The sequence below is a fragment of the Sphaeramia orbicularis genome, chromosome 22 (assembly GCF_902148855.1).
Source record: "Sphaeramia orbicularis chromosome 22, fSphaOr1.1, whole genome shotgun sequence".
Lineage (NCBI taxonomy): Eukaryota > Metazoa > Chordata > Actinopteri > Kurtiformes > Apogonidae > Sphaeramia > Sphaeramia orbicularis.
In genome coordinates, this window is record NC_043978.1 from 43,585,114 (window position 1) to 43,610,596 (window position 25,483).

General features: G+C 38.5%; 1 protein-coding gene across 2 annotated transcripts; it reads left to right on the plus strand.

Moving 5' to 3' along the window:
* Positions 1-3,594: 3,594 nt before the first annotated feature.
* Positions 3,595-13,222, plus strand: mocs1 (molybdenum cofactor synthesis 1). Of its 2 annotated transcripts, none has more exons than XM_030127324.1 (11): positions 3,595-3,868; positions 5,178-5,286; positions 5,885-6,052; positions 7,408-7,572; positions 8,563-8,624; positions 9,357-9,468; positions 9,856-9,968; positions 10,300-10,410; positions 10,577-10,697; positions 10,803-10,850; positions 10,985-13,222. In XM_030127324.1, the coding sequence occupies exons 1-11, from the start codon at positions 3,662-3,664 to the stop codon at positions 12,115-12,117; spliced, it is 2,349 nt and encodes a 782-aa protein (XP_029983184.1). In that variant the 5' UTR covers positions 3,595-3,661; the 3' UTR covers positions 12,118-13,222. The 2 variants fall into 2 exon arrangements, with proteins under 2 accessions (XP_029983184.1, XP_029983185.1); XM_030127325.1 differs by having other exon boundaries at positions 10,803-10,865; positions 10,985-11,081.
* The last annotated feature ends 12,261 nt before the right edge of the window (positions 13,223-25,483 follow it).

Genomic DNA, 25,483 nt, shown 5'->3' on the forward strand with positions numbered 1-25,483 from the left:
GAAGCTAATATGTGCTCCAGCTTTCGTGTTTGAGAAGTGATAGAGTTCTGACTGTGATCAAATAAAATGTTGAGTGAAGTTTTTGTATTATAACCTTTACTGAACCAATAAAAAGCTCATTGAGATTAAAAATGTCTTTTTCAAGAGTGTCCTGGCCAAGAAAGGAGCAGCGGCGGCAGCAGCAGCAATACAAAATAGAAATCGCAGCCATACATCCACACTAAAAAATATACATATAAAACGCCACCATTATTTTAAAAGGTACTAAAAGTATAACAACAATGTCCCTTAAATGTTATTTGAAGAACTACCACATTGAAAGCTACAAGCATCTCAACAGTTGACAGTGTGTTTTGTAGAAATCCACTGCGATCATTAGAAATGCTGTGTGTAACACTTTTAATACTTGAATTACAAATTGGCTCGCTAAGGCAGTGGTGACATCCTGCGTGACCACACATCAGCTGTGTTTATCTGGTAAAAACAAGAGGATATCATTGTTGCAGGTATGATTTGCAGAACACCACGTTTGGAAGGAAGAGGTTACTCAAAAACCAAAAGCAAGACAAAGTGTTGTAAGATACTTAATAGGGTGAAAAAAACTGCATGTTTCACAGTATATTTAGCTGTGATTTCACGCTCCTCTGCACTGCTGAAGCAGTCTGTGAAGCTGGATGCATTTCAGGTGCTAAAAGGGGAATGATGAAAGGCACCAGAAACTTGCATAAGTCAACAGTGATATAGACAGAGGGCTTTAGGCAAAATGCAGTGTGCTGTGCAAACAAAGGCTAATCAATTGCTTGTCAGTTACCTTTATGATCAATTACCTGTCCATGTACACAGATAAGATAATATGTTAGACAATGCAGACTTTTTCTGTGTTGCAAGGTTGTGTTTTGTTGACCTATAAAGACCCAAACGTCCACAGGTGACCAAAACCGTCTACTGATCTAAACTATTTAATACCTGTTGATCCACTAATCCTATCAATAAATGTAAATAATTGGTGTAAAATGTAGTTTTTTGTCTTTTCATGGTCATTAGAAATGACCCATTTGGACATTCAGAGGGTCCGTAGTTACTGTGGAAACACTGACATCTTCTACAACGTTGATTCATCAACAAAACCCACGAAGTTTGATAAATGACAGAAGATGGACAGACTTGATTCATGTTCAGTTAATGATACATTTTACTGAAAAAGTCACTTTTTCTTCAGTTTTCTCTGTTTTTGATATAATAACCCTCAGTTTTAATCCCAGCTTTTATGAACATCTACATGATCAGTGAATTAAATAAGGGAAAACATCTGATTTTCACTGAAAACAAAAACCATAAAATGCAGAGGATAATATTATTATAAATGGTGATGAATCACTTATGAAAGGTTAAACTGAGAGAAAAATTTCATTTGGGAACAGCCATAAATGTAGCACTGGGTCTTTATGGGTTAAACTGAACCATTGTCATGTTTGAAGTTGTGCCTTGAGTGTATGTGAATCAGTTTCAAAGATGTCATGTATGATGTTCCGCAGACTTCGATCATTATCTCTGCACTGATGGAATGCTGTGACCTGTGAGTGGTCTTCTGCCGCCCACTGCTGGGACCCCCTGCCCTGCATGTTGATCCTCAGCATTAACTCTCGAATGATTTCTGAACAAAAACACCCTTGATGCTCTGTGGGTTCTTTGCTATGTGCACCGGTGGAGTTCGATACGGTTCACCTCAATATTGAAGAAATGTAAAAACATCCTCTGCCCATCACATCATGTCTCATGCATGGCTACAACTCTATGACAAACATCAGGTTGTTTGATTTCACTGAAAATCACCTTTTGATTCTGCAGATCATACTTCATGAAAAATGTTATTGAGAAGGCAACGGCACCACCATGTTATTTTAAAAGCCACAATAGTTAAATGAGTTTTTTTTTTTTTTTTTTTTTTTTTGTTACTATTCACTAAACGAAAAACACAACCCTTATACATCAAACACTCAATTGTCCAACATTCAGCTGTGATTGAATGATATATTACATGTTTTCAATCAGTAAATGATGTAGAAATGGTAGAAATAGCCAGTCTGAACCAAGCAGTAGTGCTGTAAAAATAAATGTTACAGACAAACAGCATTGTTGCATAAATGAGGTATGTTGATTAGAATACAATACCCCTCATCAAGAAACAGAAAGACTGCAGATCCAGTAATCAGTTCTTTTATTTATAGTGTAGAGAAAACGCTATTATTTTTCTCTTCTACAGACTGATTTGTTCAGGAAAAAAAACCAATAATTAAATAGGTGACCTTAACCAAAATGTGTCTGAAATACTTTGCCATTTGGGCACCTGCAACATTCTTCCGGTCGGTGACATTACTTTGGCAATAAAATGTCCCTCTGTCATGTATTTTTCCTATAAACCCCTTTTACTATTTTCAGAGGTAAAAGCAACCCCAATTTATAAAGCTAAGAGTCTACTCCCATCTAGTGGATAAAGCATGTGTTGCATCACTAGAGAAAAACGATTATACACAGATGAATTTGCTTTATAGCCCCTGTAGAATTATATGAAATATGTGTGTGAAAATCTATATAGAAGTGAGTTTCTGTCAAAAAGCTTAAGAATGGCCAAGATCAATGGTTTATTTTTATTTTTATAAATATATACAGTTGTGGCCAAAAGCTTTGGCAGTGACACAGGTCGATTCTTTGCATGAATGTGATTTATTTGCTAAAAGTCTTTGAAACTTATAAAATTGCTATTACTGTCTTCAGTTTACTTAAGAAAGATGTGTAAAACAAGAGAAGAGAAATTCTAAATAGAAAAAATAAATTAAAAAGCTTGTGAAAACAAAATTCATGTCATTGCCAAAACGTTTGCCCGTAACTGTAGGTTGTCCAAGGAAGTGATCTTTACATTAGGTCAGAAATCAAGGAATTCTTTGTTCTACATACGGAGCCTGTGCTCATTTGTGATGGAGGTGGTTTAGTTGCTATCACATTACCTCAGTATGAAATTTCAGTCAGCTGATAACAGGACTGCATTGTCGCGTGTGTCTTTGAAACAGATTTAAAAGTCAGAAGTGCAAATGGGGCTGTGTAAAAACCAGACTTTGAAAAAATCAGCAGAACAATTCATTGGAAATTTCCTCAGCTACACGGTCAGCCTACACTTAAATGACTTATTAGTGTGGCTGAATGGTTTACATGTTTGTTTAAGTTTTGACATGAGGGAAAGTCAAATCTGTCCCTCAGCACTCTACTACAATTTACCTCAACATAAGAAGTTCTAGTGTTATGCAATAATGGAATACCAAGCAACTATGGGATAGGGCTCTTTTTTTTTAATCAGGGTTATGGCATGACTGAGCACCATGAGTGAAATAAAATGAGACATATTATCTTGGGAAATGAATAAATTAAGCACCAATGGACTAAATTATCAAAATAAAAACAGTCTATAATGGATTAACAAGTTCCAAATGGTATTACTTGCCTCGAACTACATTACCCAGCATGCATCAGCATATGCGTTTTCACGCGCGATTGGCTGACGTGACCCCGCCCCTCCCAGTGTTCAGGTCATCGGTCTCACTGCAGATAGAGCTCTGGGAACAGCCACGCACAGTTCCGGGGCTGTCAAAAATAAAAAAGTAAAACCATGGCTTCTCATGCTAGCAGGTACTGCCGCCTGTTAGACAGACATTGGACTGTAACACCTTTTAGAAAACTCTTCGTACAACGTTCAAATGGGAACAGTCAGCGACCGTATTCCAGTGCGACGTACAAGGAAAATCAACTTGAACTTGGCCACCCGACTTTAGCTTCTACTAACTTCGCTGCGTCTACGAAAACCAGGTCAAAACAGGTAGGACTATCCACTAGAGTGTGTGTACAAGTTTCACTGTGAACGTCTTCACCAGAGGCTACTTTTTGTGATGCTTAGCTTACATTTGTTAGGTTGTGACCGTAAGTGCAAGTACCTCTAACCTCAGTGCACTTTAAGGCCCAATAAAGGGGCTTGACTTATCCGAATGACAAACGGAATGGAATAACCAATGACCACTAGGATTAGGGTTAGGGTCAGGGGTTAGGGTTAGGTCGTTCGTTATTCCATGCCATTTGTCATTCGGATTAGGAAGGCCCCCAATAAAGGCTAAATACAAACAGTCAGGGCTATATAGTAACCTGTTGTAACCTACTGTGACTGAATAACAGCGTACAGACAACACCGGCGAAATCCAACTTTGTAAAACTTTCTTAAATTATTATTTTTTTATTCAAAAAATCCCTAAATGCAAAGTAAACAAATGCTATTTCAACCACATGTCCAATAACTTCTACTACTTACGTTGACTTAGTATTGAACCAGTACCCTGTGACAAATTTAATCAGACAACTTGTACAATTATTTTTCCACTGGCAAAACTGTTTTTCTTTCTCCCAAGTTCTTAAGCTGTCTACCACTCAAAAACACACAATAGACATTACCCTTCCAGTTAGTTTTGCCACTCGTACATTAATTGTACTTGCTTTGTCTTGTCACTTACATGTGCTGTCAATGACAAACTATATCAAAATTAATTTTGAGAGTCTGTCTGAGAATAGAAGCTGTATGTTTTGAGAAGCCTGGAAGATTTTACTTTCATATTTACCGGTGGTTGTACTACTACATTGGGCAGGTATTACAGTTACAGATGGAAAGGAAGATGACAGGGGATGCAGGAGGATTCATTGACTATCTTAGTGAATAATCTCCACAGGAGTCAGCTGATTCCTTTTGCACTGACAATTCTGTCATAACAGCAGCCCACTGTTGACAGTCAAAGGTCAGGAGTCATTTACAAAGCCACGCACAAGTTGCTTAATGTGCCTGAAGGAATAGAGCCTTTGATGTACTCGGGCTTTTCTTACATACATGCAATGCAGGATGCATCACATGCACAAAGGTCTGAAAACCTCATTTAAACTCTAATTGGTTAATTATGTTATGATTTAAGGCCTGAAATTCAATGCTAAGGCACCATTTTTGTGTGCATTTTGTGAGAATAAGATAAAAAATAATGGGTAAATATGATAAAGATCTTGTTTTAATGCCACAGCATATTGCAATTCAACACATGGTATCATCTGTTTCATTGTGTAAGGTTGTTTCTCATTGTCTATGCTTTCCCCAGGAAAGGCTAAAAGATCACAGCCTACCCTTTTCAGCATTCTTGACTGACAACTTTGGTCGGAGGCACAGCTACCTGCGGATATCCCTGACTGAGAAGTGCAACCTGCGCTGTGAGTCAATCTGTTTCCAATGTGCCATTATGAGTGTCCTTGGCTGCTCCACTGGTGTTGATATAGCTTGTACTGCAGACACCACAGTCCATAATATATAAATCTACCACTTGTACAGCTTGCACAGCCTGTACAGCCTAGTATTACCTCAGCCTATACTCAAGCCAGACTTCAATAAACTGTACAGCACGACTGTTGAGCAAAGGTGATAGTGAGCGACAGAAAAGCACCTTGATTTGGCAGAGATTCATTGTTTCTTTATGAACGATGCTTCAGCAGTGGTATGTTTGTTGGCAGAAGCGCAGGGTCTGACTGAAGGACATTCTTTCTGAATGTTAAGACACTCTTAAAAACAGACAGAAATTGGCCACACTTGGACAATTTTATATGACAGTTTAAGGACAAATATGTGGCTGATAAATCTGTGTTAGTTACTTTTGTGTATTTACACATATTAAATGCATATAAAGACATATATGAAAAAAATCACAATGTAATAGCATATAATGACAAATATGTGAACCCACATATCTGGCAATACTGCTGGATATGGGTTTTAACTGGTACCTTCCTAACTTGCCTCTCTTCTCGTTTTCAGGTCAGTACTGTATGCCAGAGGAGGGGGTGAAGCTTACACCACGGGGTCAGCTGTTGTCCACCTCAGAAATACTGACCTTAGCCCGCCTCTTTGTCCAGGAAGGAGTAGATAAAATTCGCCTGACTGGAGGAGAGCCCCTCATCAGACCTGATGTGCTGGATATCATCGGTAAGGAACTGGTATTTTCACCTGAAACACCATATGAGGCCTCCTTCTGAAATGGGGGAAACAGTGTTTTAGGCGTGGGATTCATTCATCATTCTTTTTCTCTGCAAACAAGGGTGTGTCTGCTCCATTTCTCACTTTTTATCATAAAGGTATACCATGTGGAGCTGATTTGGATCTCCATACTAGTGGTAAACACAAACTGTGTTATGCAGTTTATGTCATGACTAAGTGCATGTAGTGACAGCCTTTTCAGAAGTGATTCAGAGAAGCATTTAGTTTCCAAGGCTATCAGTGATTCATCTGCTTCACCCCCTTCACTAAACTCGAGCTTTTGTAAGTGACAAGAAGAGAGAAGAGTAGAAGAACAGAACTGATTTTCTACGCATGCCATCAGCTGAACATACACATGACAAGGAAAATGATTTGTTACACCACAGCTGCACATGACTGACAAATTTAAGGAAAACCCCCATGAAAGTGGTCTCTTTTAGGATAACAATTGACCCGTCCATTTAGTTCAAGGGGTCACTGAATGACTTGAGACTGATGATGTGAATTCTATGTTGGGGCCTTTGGATCTCAGTTGAACACTTTTAGATGTGTTAGACACTGCTCCCTGCCCCAATCATCAAACACCCAATCATATATATTTGGTTAAAATGGTGTTCATCTGTCCAGTTGAGTTCAGAAGCTTATTTAATCCTGGAAGGATGTAGTGGAACACCACCCTAGTGAGACACTAGATTTTCCTTTAATTCGTCATGTCTGACATTATCGCATGATTTAATTTTACCACCAGATTTCCTGGTTAACTCGAACATTCTCAACTACTGAGGAACACTTCTTGCTGGATGTACTTATTTTGTTATAGCAAGACATGAATGTATGGAACTACTGAGTGTTATAAAGTGAATAATAACTTATAAATAGCATATAAAGTGCGGTAAATATCTGTTACTGTGTCACCTTACTTCACGGGGGTTGCTGGAGCCTACTTATGGGCAAAGGTGGGGTACACCCTGGACATGTAGCTGGGATAGGCTCCAGCGACCCTGGTGAGGATAAAGGGGGTTCAGTTAATGAATGAATGTGTCACCTTACATGTAACTGTTACGTGTTATGTTCATGTGATATTCATTAAAGGTTAATGTGAAAACAGTTACCAGACTTTTACATTATGTATTGTTGTCTGCTGGTAGTAGATAAAAGAAATAATATGCAGCTCCAAAGTGTCAGAACACGGAGGGGTTTTTCATGTTACTATGAAAACTACTAAAAATCTACATACAGTACATCTACACATTTCACCACAACAGTTTGTATTTATTTATTTAGTTTTATCTTTCTTTTTGCAGCTGAACTGAGGAAGCTGGAGGGTCTAAAGACTATTGCTGTCACAACCAATGGCATAAACCTGGCCAGGCTTCTGCCTAAACTGAAAGATGCTGGTCTTGACCTGATAAACATTAGCCTGGATTCACTGGTCCCAGCGAAATTTGAGTTCATTGTCAGACGGAAAGGTATGAAAATGCAACATTTGACTGGTCATGAAGAAACCCAACTTTAAGCTTACAGTGTAATCTGTGTACAGAGATACAAGTTACAGAGAAAGGAAAAAAAAACAACATTTTGAACACCAAACAATAGTTTAATACTGGGTAAGCTCTGAAAACTTAAAGAGACCACTGGTTTTATTATCTGTTGGTACATGTTTTTAATGTTTTTTGTTTATCAGAGACCAGACAACATCTCTCTTAATTCCAAATAAGATATTGTAAATTAGTACAGTCATTTACAGAAAATGATTATTGGTAGCTCATATTAATTTTGGAATATGTAATTTAAAAGCAATCAAATCTCTTTTAACTTAGGAAGAGTTCAGAAGCCAATATTTGGCAGGAGAACCATGATTTTCATGCATCTCAGCTCCAGTCTCCCACATGCTTTTGACTGGTTTTTCTCACTCTGCTGCTGTGAAACAAAGCAGCTTGGCTTTGTTTCATGGTTTCTCTTGTTCACATTCCAGAGGTTTTCAATGGGGTTCAAGTCTGGAATTCTGAAAGGGTCTTTATACTTTTTTCAGAGCTGTATATGGGCTGTTTTCAGACAATCATATCAGGGTTTTGTAAAGAGTCTCTGAATACAGGTGGAGTGAAGGTGACAGCAGGGCAGAGCTCTGGGTGGTTGGCATGTGGAGGGCAAACACAGATGGACCGACTGAGATTAGGAGATGAGACAAAGAAAAAAGAGCGTATTGGCATGTAGAAAAAGTGTCTCAGCCAATGCTCCACCACAGAACCTAATTTCTAGCAGTCTAACAGACATTAAGCCTCAAAAATCATTTTGTAAAAACCCACAGTATGTTTATTGGAATAAGAGGTCTCAAGTCTCCCTGAAATTGCGAACTAGAAGACAAATGAGTCGAACTCCTGGAGTTTATGGGTTAAAATATGTATTTAAAAAGTACCCAAGTTTTAACACATGCTCTTTTCTCACCATTTCTTCCATAGGATTCCATAAGGTCATGGAGGGCATCGATAAGGCTGTTGAAATGGGCTACAACCCTGTCAAGGTATTTTATTATAATTTTATACATACATACATACATGGATTAAAAAAAAAAAAAATGCATGCTTATAATAAGAGTGCTAGCAGCATGAGAATATATATGTCTCAGAATAGTAGTAATTTATTCGTCCCTTTAACAAAACATGATATATACATACATACAGTTTGGATTTCCATATTAAATACATTGCGTTTGTTATAACAAAGATGGAAATAAATTATGCTATGAAGGGAAATATATCATACTGTATGAACGTACTGTACTGTTTGAACTGCTTGAATTTCCCTCGGGATCAATAAAGTATGAGTTTTGGCGTGCAAAAGGATTTGAACAGTAAGACACATTTAGTGCTGGCCTAGCTTGTTGACATTAGTGTCTGCTTTAGTACAATTTACAATACAGACTTTATCAGCAGCATATTTGAGTTTTCAGTTTTGACTAAATGAAAGACCTTGGTAACGTTGCATCAATGCATGACTGCAATAAATGTATCAGCAGAATATGTGCAGAGCTGATAGCTGATGATAGTACAGCAGTTTCCAACTTTCACTGAAAGAATCACTATTTTTCTGTGGGTTTCTTGTAACATTATTCCTTTAAAATGTCACTAATCTGTTGACATGGATAAATATGACACCTGGCTGTCTAAAGAAACTCTGTAACTGTGGAGATTACAAGAACCAGAAACGTGTCTCTAAAGCTATCATTGGCCTGCTTTTGTGGTTCCCCCTGCAGGTCAACTGTGTTGTCATGCGAGGTCTGAATGAGGATGAACTGCTAGACTTTGTGGCACTGACAGAAAAGAAGCCTCTGGAGGTGCGCTTCATTGAATACATGCCCTTTGATGGTGAGTTCTCTCCTTCCAAAAGACAATCAGTGCTCCTTTAAAGCATATCATATTGAACAGCTTTTATACAAAAATTGTACTGCAATGATTTTTAATTGTCAGAGTGAAAAACAGTGTTTCCATTACACAAGATAAATGGAATTAGCAGCAATGGGACAAAGATTTCATCACTGGTACACTTATTTACACCTTTGTGCTCTTTTATTCATATTTGAGAAAATTATTCTGTATGTAATTCTGTTTGCATAAACTGCACTGATGTGTTTCTACACAACAGAAGTTTGGGGTATTTAAAAGTTAAAGGGGGCAAAGATACTATTCCTTTCTTAAATGTTAAACTAGTGTTAACTCACCCAGTCGCACACTGTTTTTTCCTCTTCTCTACAGGAAACAAATGGAACTTTAAGAAAATGGTGAGCTACCAGGAAATGCTGGACCGTATAAGGCAGCATTGGTCCAACGTGGAAAGGCTTCAAACAGGACAAACAGACACAGCAAAGGTCAGATTAGAAGGACTAATTGAACATTCTTCTAAGCAATATACTCTTTGTTTGTCTTCTGTCACATCATTTAATTCTATCATTTCAGAATATTTGGAATAAATGCTCTAAGAAAATACCTTAATGCAGAACACACAATTGCAAAGTTCATTAAATATTTAAAACATGAACAAACATGAAAAATCTTTTTACGACACTTATTAGTGGTAAGGTCTGTGAAAAATAAGATATGTCAGAGGTAATTTAAGTATTTGTTGATTGGTCAAAACACTTAAACCATTTTTAGATTAAAGTTTGTCGTTTTATATCTTTTTTTCTTCGTTTACAACAGATATTTCAAGTACCAGGCTTTAAAGGGCAGGTGGGCTTCATCACCTCCATGTCGGACCATTTCTGTGGCTCATGCAACCGCCTGCGCATCACTGCAGATGGCAGCCTCAAGGTAAACCTATAACTACTGCTGTGTTTTGTTGGAAGCTGCAAAATAACATCACATGTGCAAATTGTACACAAGCTATAACATTCACATATTTGCAAACATCCACAGTTCTATTTTTTTATTTTTTTTTTTTGGCATACTGACCCTCTTTCATGTCTGTTGCTGTCAGGTGTGTTTGTTTGGTAACTCGGAGGTGTCCCTCAGGGATGTCCTTCGCTCTGGGGCGTCTGATGAAGAGCTACTGCAAATCATTGGAGCGGCTGTTGGCAGGAAGAAAAAGCAACACGCAGGTAGACTTATTTTCTTTAACTTTATTCCCACAAATGTTTTGTGGATAAGTATTCACGAACATATGAGTAGCATGTCAGCTTGCATGTTTTTTTTTCCTCCTTCAGGCATGTTCAGCATCTCCCAAATGAAGAACAGGCCTATGATCCTCATTGGTGGGTGACATAACTGTACGTACAGATTCACCACAGTCTGACTTGGTGAATTATTTGGCACTTCTAATCTGTCTGTAGATGATCGTTGCCTCTGTTGAATTGTGACCTTGACCTGTTTACTCTTTCTTCAATAGACATCAAACCCAAAAGACCATGGTCCCTGCCCGGGTTACAAGACAGGCTGAGGGCTTTCCCCATTGGTACCCAGCCCACAGACGACACATTCCTCTCTCAAAAAGATCGTTGCATGAGCCTATTAGAAGACAGGAGGGTCCTCAACAGTGAGGGTGTTTTGTGCCTTCCACTCTGCAGCCCTGTAACAAAGGTAGTCCATGTTTGCTGCCCAAATGTATTGAGTGGGGATATCCATCTTCAGTCACATATTGGCAGTGAAAATCCTACTGAGACGGACCACCTCCACTCCACAGCATCACTTCACTCCTCTGCTGTCAATGATGGTCTGATTCGTCACTCTTTCCACACTAAGACTGCAAGTGATAATACGCGCACAAATGTTATGAGCAATGTTAATATAGACAGTCTCAGGTACGCACAAGCCACAGGGCCTAAGGCTTCAGCCAGGACCCCTATTTCTTGCACACTACTAATGAATGCCAAACAAACTGTACATCACCATAGTGTTAGACTATGCCACAGTCACAATTCTACTGAAGACCCCAAGCCCAGAAAATCAACAAGTGATCAGACCGACTCAAACGCAAACACTTCCACCACCTTCCTGGATGATACAACCGTAACCCAGCTGACACATACAGATGCCCAAGGCCGAGCCACCATGGTGGATGTGGGGGGCAAAGTTCCTACGCGTCGCAAAGCATCAGCAAGTGCCACTGTCCTGTTGGGCTCCAAAGCCTTTTCACTGCTTCAGGAAAATCAGCTGGTTAAGGGTGATGCATTGGCTGTGGCACAGTTGGCCGGCATCATGGCCTCAAAGCAGACCTCCGCTCTCATCCCTCTGTGTCACCCACTCCCATTAGACCACGTCTCTGTCACCTTTGAGCTAGATGAGCTGCAGAACAAGGCAATCATCACAGCAACGTGTCGCACTACAGGCAGGACAGGAGTCGAGATGGAGGCTTTGACAGCCGCGTCTGTTGCTGCACTGACCATCTATGACATGTGCAAAGCCGTGAGCCATGACATCATCATCACTGACATTAAACTAATCAGTAAGACAGGGGGGAAGAGGGACTTCCACCGCCATCCTCACCTCTCCACCGACAACAAATCAAATGCAGCAAAATGAGAATGAAAGAGTTTTACAGACAAAAGCGTGCCATCTTATTTCACATATAAACACATAAACGTTCTTTCAGAGCTTCACTAACAGTTTCTCAAGCTCTGACACAGAAAACTTGTTTGACTCTGCCAGTGTTTTTTCCCACTATATTCTAAACACTTGTACTGTCATTTGAAGTCCTATATTAATATGAATCATGCAGTCTTAAGAGATCATGTTTACCTTAATTTGACAATGCCATTTTTCCGATTTTAATAGCATTTATTTCAGTGTTATACAGCAGATTATTTGCCATGACACAATGCATCTGATGAATGTAACATGAGGAGCTTTGCACTAATTGCAGGCTTTTTGGACTTTTTTGTGTGCGTCTCTAGAGGGCAGTATTACATCTCTTGCAAAATACTCTATGGACAGTGTCATCTTCACCACAACACTCAACATGTTTAATATGTTGGTGTTGTATTGGACTACTTGAAATTTGGAGATGCTGTCATATATGGAAACCCTGTTATTTACTTGAAAGTTGGCACTGAAAGAAGTTTCAGCCAAGTAGCTACAAAAAGTGTTTATTTTCTGGATGAAGTAGTACCTTACCTTTTTAAATGCATCTAGTTTTACATTTTATTAATCAACAGAGTTATGAATGTTAACACTTTTTAAGTTATTTCATATATGTGAAATGTAACTTCTCACAGATGGTTCATCCATCTTTTTTGTTAGATATAAGACAGATTTCACTCTAAAGTTGCACATTGAAATGATTACACTTAATTTGTTTGATTCCTTCTACCTCCTGAAAACACTGGACTGATACCACAGCGTAGGGAGAACATGTTAAGATTGATTTGCCTCAAAATATCCACCTTCTACAAGAATACCACCATCTATGGTGGATATGAAGACATAAACTCAGTGCAAACCAAAAGTTGTCTTTTTTTTTTCCCTCTTCTCGTAAAATGATTACCTTAAAATAATTGTGTTAAGATGGAAGTTGCTTTATTTTTGTTGGTGCAAAAGTTGTCTAAAATGTTTTATATAACTGAAATACAAAGTGACTGACATTTCATGCAAACTATGTATTGTAAATCTCTGCCACATAAATTTTGAGGAAAAAAGAAAAACTTGATTGCTTAAATTTTCTAATGCACATCCCTCACCTGTGGGAACCAAGTAAAGTACAGTAAGTAAAGTAAATTTTATTTATAGAGCACTTTTCACAGACAGAGTCACAAAGTGCTTTATCAATTCAAATCAGAATCAAATTAGTTTACAGAGACCCAACAGAATCCTTCAGGAGCAAACACTTGTGATTGGTGACAGTGGCGACGAAAAACTTCCCTTTAACGGGCAGAAACCTCGAGCAGACCCAGACTCCTGAAGGATGGCTGTCTGCCTTGACCAGTTGGGTTAAAGAGAGAGAGAGAGTAAAGGAGGAGAAAAGAGAGAGCGATAGAGATATAGAGAGACTGGGGGTGACACATGGAGTACGTTATGATGAATACATAGTGTAATCAGTTTGTGGTGGCCCTGGGTCAGGTGGGAGACTAAAAAGCCTTTTTGAACAGGAGGGTTTTGAGGTGTTTTTTAAAGCTCTCTACAGAGTCCATGGACCGTAGGTGTAGAGGCAGGTCATTCCATAGACGTGGTGCCACAGCTTTAAAAGACCTGTCACCACGTGTGCTAAAACAGGTGCGTGGAACCATCAGCAGGTGCTGTCCTGAAGACCTCAAGCTACGAGTCGAGCTGTAGGGCTGGGTCAGGGAAGCAATGTATGCAGGGGCCTGGCCATGTAGAGCCCGGAAAGTTAGCACAAGAATTTTGAAATGAAGACGATATAGAACAGGGAGCCAGTGGAGAGATTTAAGGATGGGAGTGATGTGGGTTCTCCTGTTTGTGCGGGTCAGAAGCCTGGCAGCAGAGTTCTGGACAAACTGTAGTCGGGCCAGCTCCTTCTTGTTTAAGCATGTAAACAGGCTGTTGCAGTAGTCTAAGCGAGAAGACACAAAAGCGTGAACGATCATCTCGAGCTCATTTATGGACACCATAGATCTGAGTTTGGAGATGTTGCGTAGGTGGAAGAAACAGTTTTTGACTAGGTGTTTGGAGTAGAATTCTAAAGACATGTCCTGGTCAAAGAGGACACCCAGATTCCTCAGTTTGGTCTTTACCGAGGAACTCAGGTCTCCAAGGTGATGTTTGATCCCTGGGATTGCACTGTCCGGGGCAATGATGAGGGTCTCAGTTTTGCTGGAGTTCAGCTGGAGGCTGTTATCATTTAGCCACTGCTTCAGCTCTGACAAGCAGTTGATTAAGGAACTCAGTTTGTGGGGCTCAGAGGAGTTAAAGGAGCAGTATATCTGGATGTCATCCGCGAATAGATGATAGGAGACATCACTATACTGTCGGATAATGTGGCCAAGTGGGAGGACATAGAGTAAGAATAGCATTGGTCCCAGGACAGAGCCTTGGGGCACACCACACAGTAGATCTGCTGAGTCAGATTGGAAGTTGTTTATTGACACAGTGAAGCTTCTGCCGGTCAGGTAAGAGGAGAACCAGTCTAGCACAGGACCTGACATCCCTACCAGGTCCCTCAGTCTCTCAATCATTATGGTATGGTCCACTGTGTCAAAGGTCGAGGAGAGATCTAGCAGGACCAAGACCGTGGATTTCCCGGAGTCAGCCGCCATCAGGATGTCACTAGACACTTTTAATAGTGCGGTTTCTGTTGAGTGGCGTTGTCTAAACCCAGACTGAAAAGTGTCATAGATCTAGTGTGTCTCCAGAAAAGCTGTAAGTTGTTTAGACACTGCCTTCTCAAGGATTTTGGCCAATAGGGGGAGCTTTGAAATGGGCCTGTAGCTTTTGAAGTCTGTGGGGTCCAGTGTGGTTTTCTTTAGTTTAGGTTCTATGATGGCCTGTTTGAAGGAGCTGGGAAACAAACCAGTTGAGAGCGACAGGTTAAAAAGCTTTGTGACCCATGGTCCAATAGTGTCAAAGACACCGACAAGGAGCTTATGGGGGAGGATGTCTGCAGAGTTGGAGGAGGGTTTCGTTTTGGATAAAAGTGCTGAGATGTCCTCCAGTGTCACAGGGTCGAAAGAGGACCAGGTTTGCAGAGGGGGATCAGCTCGGGTCAGACGGCCAGAGGGTGGTGGGATATTGTGTTTAATATCTTGTGATCTTGTCTGTGAAGAAGTTTAGGAAGTCATTGCTGTCAGCTTTACAGAGCACGGGGGCCGCATGGACAGCAGGGGACACAATGGACTGGATTGTGTCAAAGATTACTCTGGGGTTTTTCCTGTTTGTGGCTATAAGTTTGTGGAAGTAGCTGGATCTTGCCTCCTTAATCATTTTATTTAATGAGGTTATGAGATCTTTAAGAACCAAGCAAAGCTCAGATCATTACTTTATCCAGTTTCTGAAGGAAATGCAGGCTGTAATTTGGAGACTTGTTTAGTATTTACTTTGTTCAATAAAAAAATGACAAAACATTCAGTTTTACACATGTGACGCAGCAAAAATATAACATAATATAAAGAATAGGTATTTCACAAAAGCATCTAAAAATAATACTGGTTCTGATCTGTGTTGGAGATGCATTTGGAGCATAAAGAAAAGTGGGGAATTCCAACAGGTGAGTGACTAATAAAATGATGGCGACCACTTATTGGAGATGAAAAAATAATGCTGTAAAAGTAATAACATCGACACACCTACATCTAACATGAAAAAATAAGCTGCAGCCAAACTAGGAAATCTGCCACTTGAAGCTGAATTTTACGCATTTTTTTAGCCACTATGTCAGTTACATAGATTGTAACTGTTGGGGAGGAACTAATTAGGGCTAATTCGTTTAGGCTAAACTGGAAACAAGATGGTGCGTCTGCCAGAACGCAGGTGAAGGGGAAGAGACCAGACTCCAAATGTGTCTTCTAGCAGCTTTACTTGATTTTCCCTCATACAGATGAAACTGCATATACATGCAACTTAAACAATCAAGCATCAGTCAGTCTGAAACAAAAAACAAATAAATAAAGGCATTAAATTCAACCTTCCACAGTAATCAATCATTATAAACAAACAAACAAACAAACACACATACATTCAACAACCTGAGTGTGTTTCATGGCATACATATTGCAGGTAACTGAACCCATAACCCATCCAAGATAAATTATCCAATGGCGCCATCTAGCGGCGTTAATAACAAACGTGGCGATCACATACACACGCGATCCATTACTCCATATCCACCCCCCGCACTGACACAACTACGAATAATACACCCCACAACACAGATAACTTGTTAATATGTAAACGCTCACTAATGAGCTCTAAATTATGCGTCTTGAGGACCGCGACCGGGCCACGGCCCTAAGCTAACATGCTAACGTGGCTAACGTAATCATACAGAGAAATTACCTACATTAACCATATGTAAGGAACACAGAACAACATGTACTTACTTTTTGTTCATTAACTAGGAACCTATAATGTTGGCGAAGACGAAAATGGACAGGGAGCTTATACTTTACAATACAACATGCGCTTCACAGCAGTCGGAACAGGAAATAACGAAACAACGTGAGATCACACACGTAATCTCGCGTGATTTCTAGTGAAGGGCTGAGCCTTGTTACAGTAACTATGGTAATTTGTTTTATTGGTAGCATTCAGTAGAAGTGAAACGGAATAAGGTAAGCTCATGTTTTTTTAAAAGAAGATGAAGAAAAAAAACGTGCTAGTTATTACATATTCTAATACTTATCATTAAGGCCAGATTGGAGTTAAAAGACAGTTTCTCATAAGCTAACGCTAGCTAAATTTACCAAAACCGAGTGTAGTTATTAGGACGTTTTATGAACTCTCACTTAGCAAGTCTATTTTTGTAAAAAAAAAAAAAACAACAACAACAACAACAAAAAAAAACACTATTAATGGCAAACAAACATGTAATTCATTCATTTTTGTCTTTATTATGAAAGGTTTCATTTTTTTCTAACCAACTTTGCGAGCTAATGGTGCCACAGATACCAGGTTAGCTAACTTCCGCTAGCTAGCTTAGTTGACTTATGCTAATGGTGAGCCGTTAAGGTACCGAATCTTTGTAAAGAGCCGTTCGGGTTTTTTTTTGTTTGTTTGTTTGTTTTTTTTTTATGGAGGGAGTGTCCGATTGCCTGTCAATTTACCAACATACTGTTCTTGTTCTGAGAATTGCACTACAGTTAAGGTATTTAAGTAATTGCAGTGATTAATCACTGTTGTGTTTTGTGTAATTTTTTTCCGTATGTTTACACACATTTATTGTTCTTGTTTTGAGGAGAATAAAATGTTATTTCATAAGAAAATGTTTTATTTTCTTCTTCATATTTAGGCTATAGACTAGTCCACATTATGTTCCGTGATGTTTTTTGTCAAATTCCAGCATTTGCCTAATGTCACCTCTCATGTCATGGATTTAGCCCACACATTTGAACTAACTATTCTTTTTTACGGTAAGATAATATTTACTGCTGCGCCAATCAAACACCTTTAAAATGTAATGTCAGTCATCACATGTAGCCTATTTAGTCATTAAAACATTGGTGTTTCAAAATAATGCAAAAAAACATAAAAGAGCCAGTCTGTTGAACAGCTCTTTTCAGTGAACGGCTCCTGATTGAACGGCTTCCTTCAAAGAGCCAAAAGTCCCATCACAAACTACGATCTTGTTCTTGTTCTTGTGGTTTTATGGTGGTTGGCAAGCCAACTTATTGGAGCATTACCGCCACCAACTGGACTGGAGTGTGAACAGAGATTTGCTAGAGAAAAGGAAAAAAAAAAACAATTAAATCCTTCCGAAAATATCGTTATCCCTGAAGTACTCTATAATATATTTATATGTGCATCCAACTTGACTCCCAAGAAGCCCCTGCAAAGAAAAATCAGTATGCTTCAGTTTCTTTAGCGCTGTAAATAATTTTCTGCGTTGTACTGAATATGCCCTACACTCCAATAATATATGTTTGACAGATTCTACCTCACTGCACTTGCTGCATACACCTGTTAGATGTTTTCCAATTAAATGTAAAGACTGATTTAATCCAGTGTGTCCTGTCCTAAGTCGTGTTATGATTCTTTCATTTTCCTGATTCCACCCTCCAATCCTACCTTTTCCTATTTGTGAATTTATGTTATACAGATGTCTACCTGTTTCACTCCCATCCCAATACTCCTGCCATATTTTAAACATTTGCGTTTTAATATAACTTTTCATTTCAGCCCTACTGATAGAACTCTGAAAGCCTACATCCTTATTTTTCAATGCTTGTTTGGCCAGTTGATCTACTTTCTCATTACCTTCTAACCCTACATGAGCAGGTACCCAAATAAATTTTATTTCACAATCTCTCTTTTGGACATGATATAATCCACTCAAAATTTCAAACGGAATGTCTTGCCTACATCCCGACTTTCCACTTTTCAAACTAGATAGAGCTGAGAGGCTATCAGATACAATAACTACATCCTGTTCTGAATTCCCTTCTACCCATTGTAAAGCTATTCTAATTGCCAAAAGTTCTGCAGTAAAAACTGATAAATGATCTGATGCCCTTTCTTTAATCGCTACATCATGACTAGGAATGAAAATTGCTGCTGCTGTTTTCCCTGACTCCGGTTGTTTTGATCCATCCGTATAAATAATTGTTTTCCCCACTCAGTGCTGGTCAATATATCTCTGAACTACAACTTGTGTAGTGACTACAATCTGCATGAGTGATTTGCATAAATATTAACATTACCTTTTGACAAAGGAACAAGATATTTGTTCCAAAGATTGATTCTCATGAGAAAGAAAGAAAGAAAGAAAGAAAGAAAGAAAGAAAGAAAGAAAGAAAGAAAGAAAGAAAGAAAAGTATATTGTTTTCTTTTATACTCTTTCCATTCCTTTTTGTGTGTTGTATTGCAAGGACGAGATTCAGAACAGATTTACTTCTTACTGTATCGCAGTAGAAGCCTGTCATCTGTGACTGTAAAGGACCAAAAACAGAAGGAAGTGATTGGTCTGACATTAAGACATAACTATGTGCAAATCTGCCACAGACGAAACATAAGATTGTGTCAACAAAACATTAAAAATTGCTGCTTTTCTGTTCCTTTTCAGGAGTTGTATAAAATGCTGGCAGGTTCCTCTGATAAGGACAAAAGGGACGATGCAGTGATGCAGACAATGCCCAGTGAGTGGAATAATAAGTGTGGAAAACCATGAAGTGGTACTTCTTGGAGAGGATTAATAATTATCTTTAATTATTTTATTATTTGACCTTTCATTGTAGAGAGAAATGAGAAGAAGATGACAGAATTGGAGGTAAAAAAAAAACAAACAAAACACAACACAATTTTCAAAGTAGTTTTAGCACAAAGTGGTTGTTGTTTCGGTAGCACATATGACATTTTCAACGCCGATTCATGTTTTCATTTTCCATAATTATATGGATTACCCTTCATTCCTCTATCCTTAGATAAATATCAGGAAGAGCAGGTCTGACATTATGAAGTTAAATACAGTGATAAAGGAAGAGAATCAGCTACAAAAAGACCTCAAAGAGCAACTTAAGGATCTTAAAGAATTTGTAGACAGCATTGTCAAGAACGAGGAGAAATTTGCTGACGTGATATCACTGTAAGAAGTACATTACACAGATGCTTTGATTTCCCATCACCATTGTTATAAATGTTTTGTGTTTTTTTTCTTTGGTGTTTGATGTTTTTATTGTTTTATTGGCAGTTTTGAGAAAGTGAGAGAGTCCAAACTAGAAAAGATTGCTGTGCTTGAGAAGTTAGCCAGTGAAATAGAGAGCATGAGAAGGTAATACAGGTGTGTGTGTCTGTCATGCAGTATGTCTACAAGTAAGTGCTCCATAGACAAGGAGCAAACTCCCTTTTTTCTTTTTTACAGTGAACTTGTCGAGACTGAAAGAAACCTGAAACAATATATCCAATTTGAGGACATTTTGTTTAAGCTATCACCTGTCGACTGGCAGGAGATCCAAAAGACAGAGGCTTTGAAAGTTCAAGTCTCATCTGAAAGAGGTAAGCAGATAATTAACAACAACAAACACTCTTAATCTTGATTGGAAGTACTTAAGAATTCACTACTCATTTGAGTAAAGCAGCATAGGCTACCAGTATTAAAAGCATTCAAAATTGCCTGGAGCCCCATTAACACCAGCCTATCTGGAGTTCATTACACAAATGCATATACAGACTTATGTTTATACATAAACTACCTACCTACACTTAAATTTAATAAACATGCCAGTTTTTCATGTCCAATTTACACTGAAGTTCATACAGCAAATAAAAGGGTTTTACAGTCTCAAAAGACAGTAATGAATCTGGAATAACTCCTTAAATGTTCATGTGAATATATTTAACTTAACTTTTCTTAACGAAAATGCTCAAATAACATCATCTTCATCATATACCACAAAAATGACATTTTACAAATCTTGTTTATTGTTCATATACATTAATATACGGCTCAAGGTTTTTTGTTCATGTTTCACATTCCCTTCTCGCACTTTTTCATTTACAAAACAATTCATAGTTACAAAGTCCTACAATGAACTAGTGATCTATCCAGGCTCAAGACACGCACACACCCACACACACGCGCACACACACACACACACAGAACCTGCAAATATTGAGCAGTTACAGAAAAATAATGAACTCCTGCTGCTTTTGGAAATGCTATTTTACCAACGATTTTAACAAGTTTGTACTAGAATAAGATTAGCTAGACCATTCCTCTGTAAAGTGCTGCTTTTTGCATCATAATTGTTTTCCCCTTTAGCAATTTGATCCTCCCTTAAATGGTGTTTGATAATTATGTTGGCCAAACACGTCACATTTACATTTCTTGTTAAAGCTGGCAAAGCACAGACTGATTTGTCATGTTTATGGTCATTTTACTTTTCAAGCACATGTATTATCCAGGTCTCAGTTGTAAGGAGTCCTGATACAATAAATTATGATTAATACACTATCAATGCTGATACCTGCATCAGTATCAACTTCAGTTTCCCATTTAAACCAGTATATTAATAATCATAATGCGGTACAAATATTTATTTTCAAGCTCTTCAGCATTCTTCCAAAAAAGCTGAAATCTGATATTTGTTAATATCACATCATTAATAGAAGTGTATAAAAGTTGTTGATGTCAATACAGTTGATACTTGGCTATATATAAGTAGTTCAGTGACATAATAGTGTTAAAGTTTCTTACCCAGCCCGAATGGTCATAGTGTGATGGGAATGCTGACATGCACACAGGTGTGGAGACCACAGAGTCCAGCCCAGGTCAAATAGCACCTTCAGCTACAGCATCTGCCAGTGCCAGCAGTACACTGTAAGTACACGACAACGCACTCACCTCAAACATGAAACTAAAGATTTGACGCGGCATCACTAGATACACATAAACACTTCATAAGCACTGATAATGATGCCTTTATCTCTATAATTTTTTTCTCTTTCTGATGAAACTGTATAATGTGATTTTGTTTCCAGTTTATCAGAAAAGCAGTAATGAAATCATTACATCTCGAGATGACAGCGCTTAATATAATTAGTAGAGAAATAACCAGTTTTGTCCATGTGCCTGAATACATGCTGCTGGAACAACTTCCCAACACGCTTATTTCATGTTTGTGTGCTTGAATCTTCTTCTCACAGGGAATTGTATTCTACACCGGATAGCAACAGATCAGAGCACAAGGTCAGTTTTCCTGAGCTTCAATTCAGACTTCACTTCATGTTCCATCTTGTCATATCCTGTGTTTATTGGCTGTTCTCACTGTGATGTCACTCTCTCCTTGCAGCTTAAGCCAGTGCTCTACTTCTCTGAGCCTGAGGAGCTACTGGATGTGATGTCTGGTGTGACAGAACAGATTCTGTCCCTCAGCCAGAATTGCAGGAGGGTGGATGAGGTGCATACAGAGCAAGCAAAGGCCATTGAAATGAAAAGGAAGAGCATGTAAGAAACTGGGGTCAATGATCATGGACTTTGGGGACATTTTGTCATAGATTATATACTTTTATTTCTTTTGCTCATGATATCCTTTGTATTCATCCTTGATTTGTAATGCTTTTCCAGTGGTAGGATTTTATCTACGACAAAATAGAGTTATCAAGTACCTGTACTTTACTTTTTAGTATTTGTTTTTACTTTTACTTCCCTTTTTTACCCCAACTATTTACCACACTACTTTTTACTCCTTATACTTTCAAAGCAAGATTGTTAATTTGTTTAAATGCATTTGAGGGATATTGCCATTTGCTGTATCGTACATTACTGTGTGCCTTCCCAGTACCAAAGATAATTTTAAGCCTAATGAACTGGACTATATCACATAGAAAAGACCTTCGTGTATCCATCAGTTCATATGATACACTACAAATACAACAAGGTGAAAATGATGTAGAAGACCAACAGTCTAGGCCAAAAATTTTGTTCCTTCCACAAAGTTTCTTTTTTCCAAGCTTTGCTGCTTTTTTAGACTTTTTGTCCACATGTTTCTGAGGTGCACTGATGAGGGTTTTATGACTTTCAAGGACTTATATTGGTAAATAAATAACAGCAAATAACAAATAGGTCAGTTATAGAATCAGTTTGCGTCACTGGCAAAACCTTTGGCCACATCTGTAGAGCAGAAAGACAAAACAGACAAAAAAAAGACTAGACACTGATTTTTATTATTTTCAGCAAATATTTTTATTTACTTTATGTTAGAATGATTTAATATTCTTCACATTATATTAAAACATGGGCGAGGTCAAGGGCATCACGGATGGATAACCCACTACTTTTTGATTCAGAACCAGACAAGTTTAAGACAGATATTACACATAATGGGAAAGGTCTAAATGCCATCTTAAACATACTCAAAGGGCAAAATTTAGTTTCAAATATTTGTAAATGAAAAATATCAAAAACTACTGTGTCACAGATGGACAAAAAAATTAATGTCTATTTTTTTGCAAGAATTACAAAGTTCTCAAAAGTGAAGTTCCTCTGACATTTTCATCCTAAAATGTATTCAGTGTATACCTTAAACCCTCTATTTAATAACCTAATAATTGGTTAGATGAAAAAAATATTTAATCATACCTAAACAGCACGACTTCCGACAAGTGGCATCGTCACGGATGGACAAAGCCAAAAATGTCACAGATAGACAACAAAAGTAAATATCAAATTAAGCATTTTTTATTTCAATTATCATATTTATAACATACAAATATTAACATTATATTCAAATGTATTTTACGTAGATATACAGTACAGGCCAAAAGTTTGGACACACCTTCTCATTCTTCACATTTTCTTTATTTTCATGACTATTTACATTGTAGATTCTCACTGAAGGCATCAAAACTATGAATGAACACATGTGGAATTATGTACTTAACAAAAAAGTGTGAAATAAATGAAAACATCTCTTATACTCTAGTTTCTTCAAAGTAGCCACCCTTAGCTCTGATGACTGCCTTGCACACCCTTGGCATTCTCTTGATGAGCATCAAGAGGTAGTCACCTGAAATGGTTTTCACTTCATAGCTGTGCCTTGTCAGGGTTACTTAGTGGAATTTCTTGCCTTATTGATGGGGTTGGGACCATCAGTTGTGTTGTGCAGAAGTCAGGTTGATGCACAGCTGACAGCCCTATTGGACAACTGTTAGAATACATATTATGGCGAGAACCAATCAGCTAAGTAAAGACAAACGAGTGGCCATCATTACTTTAAGAAATGAAGGTCAGTCAGTCTAGAAAATTTCAAAAACTTTGAATGTGTCCCCAAGTGCAGTCGCAAAAACCATCAAGCGCTCCAACGAAACTGGCTCACATGAGGACTGCCCCAGGAAAGGAAGACCAAGAGTCACCTCTGATGCTGAAGATAAGTTCATCTGAGTCACCAGCCTCAGAAATCGCAAATTAACAGCAGCTCAGATTAGAGACCAGATGAATACCACACAGAGCTCTAGCAGCAGACACATCTCTACAACAACTGTTAAGAGGAGACTGCGTGAATCAGGCCTTCATGGTCAAATAGCTGCTAGGAAACCACTGCACAGGAGAGGCAACAAACAGAAGAGATTTATTTGGGCCAAGAAACCCAAGGAATGGACATTAGACCAGTGGAAATCTGTGCTTTGGTCTGATGAGTCCAAATTTGAGATCTTTGGATCCAACCGCCGTGTCTTTGTGCGACGCAGAAAAGGTGAACGGATGGATGCTACATGCCTGGTTCCCACCGTGAAGCATGGAGGGGGAGGTGTGATGGTGTGGGGGTGCTTTGCTGGTGACGCTGTTGGGGATTTATTCAAGATTGAAGGCAACCTGAATCAGCATGGCTACCACAGCATCCTGAAGTGACATGCCATTCCATCCGGTTTGCGTTTAGTTGGACCGTCATTTATGTTTCAACAGGACAATGACCCCAAACACACCTCCAGGCTGTGTGAGGGATATTTGACCAAGAAGGAGAGTGATGGAGTGCTGCGCCAGATGACCTGGCCTCCACAGTCACCGGACCTGAACCCAGTCGAGATGGTTTGGGGTGAGCTGGACCGCAGAGTGAAGGCAAAAGGGCCAACAAGTGCTAAGCATCTCTGGGAACTTCTTCAAGACTGTTAGGAAACCATTTCAGGTGACTACCTCTTGAAGCTCATCAAGAGAATGGCAAGAGTGTGCAAAGCAGTCATCAGAGCTAAGGGTGGCTACTTTGAAGAAACTAGAATATAAGAGATGTTTTCAGTTATTTCACACTTTTTTGTTAAGTACATAATTCCACATGTGTTCATTCATAGTTTTGATGCCTTCAGTGAGAATCTACAATGTAAATAGTCATGAAAATAAAGAAAATGCAAAGAATGAGAAGGTGTGTCCAAACTTTTGGCCTGTACGCATTTATTAATTTTAAACACTGTGCGTTTAGAATATGACACAAATAAAATAGTAGCCATATATCAGTGTATTTGGAATAATTTAGTTTGAGTTTATAAAATGAACCCAGAATGACGGCACAAAACTGTGCCGCTTTCCAAACATTCACACTCATAAAACTCCTCAAAATTTTTTTTCATGAATTTTTTCTCATTTCAAAATACATTTTCCTGAAAATATAAGTAATTACCTACCAAAAAATATAAGTTTGGTGTAGATTACTGTAATTTAATTTTTTTGACCAGATGTTAACCTTCCCTTGACTTCTCCCAACAGTATAACACGAAGCTCAGTTAGTATTTCACAAAAGCAGATTTCAGAGCCTGAACTTTTTCACTTTTACTTGAGTAAGACTGAACCAGTATATTCACT

Coding starts and splice junctions, on each gene's coding strand:
- mocs1 (XM_030127324.1), top strand. CDS start 3,662: ATGGCTTCTCATGCTAGCAGGTACTGCCGCCTGTTAGACAGACATTGG. Junction 5,287..5,884: donor TGAGAAGTGCAACCTGCGCT/GTGAGTCAATCT, acceptor TCTCGTTTTCAG/GTCAGTACTGTATGCCAGAG. Junction 9,469..9,855: donor TGAATACATGCCCTTTGATG/GTGAGTTCTCTC, acceptor TCTTCTCTACAG/GAAACAAATGGAACTTTAAG.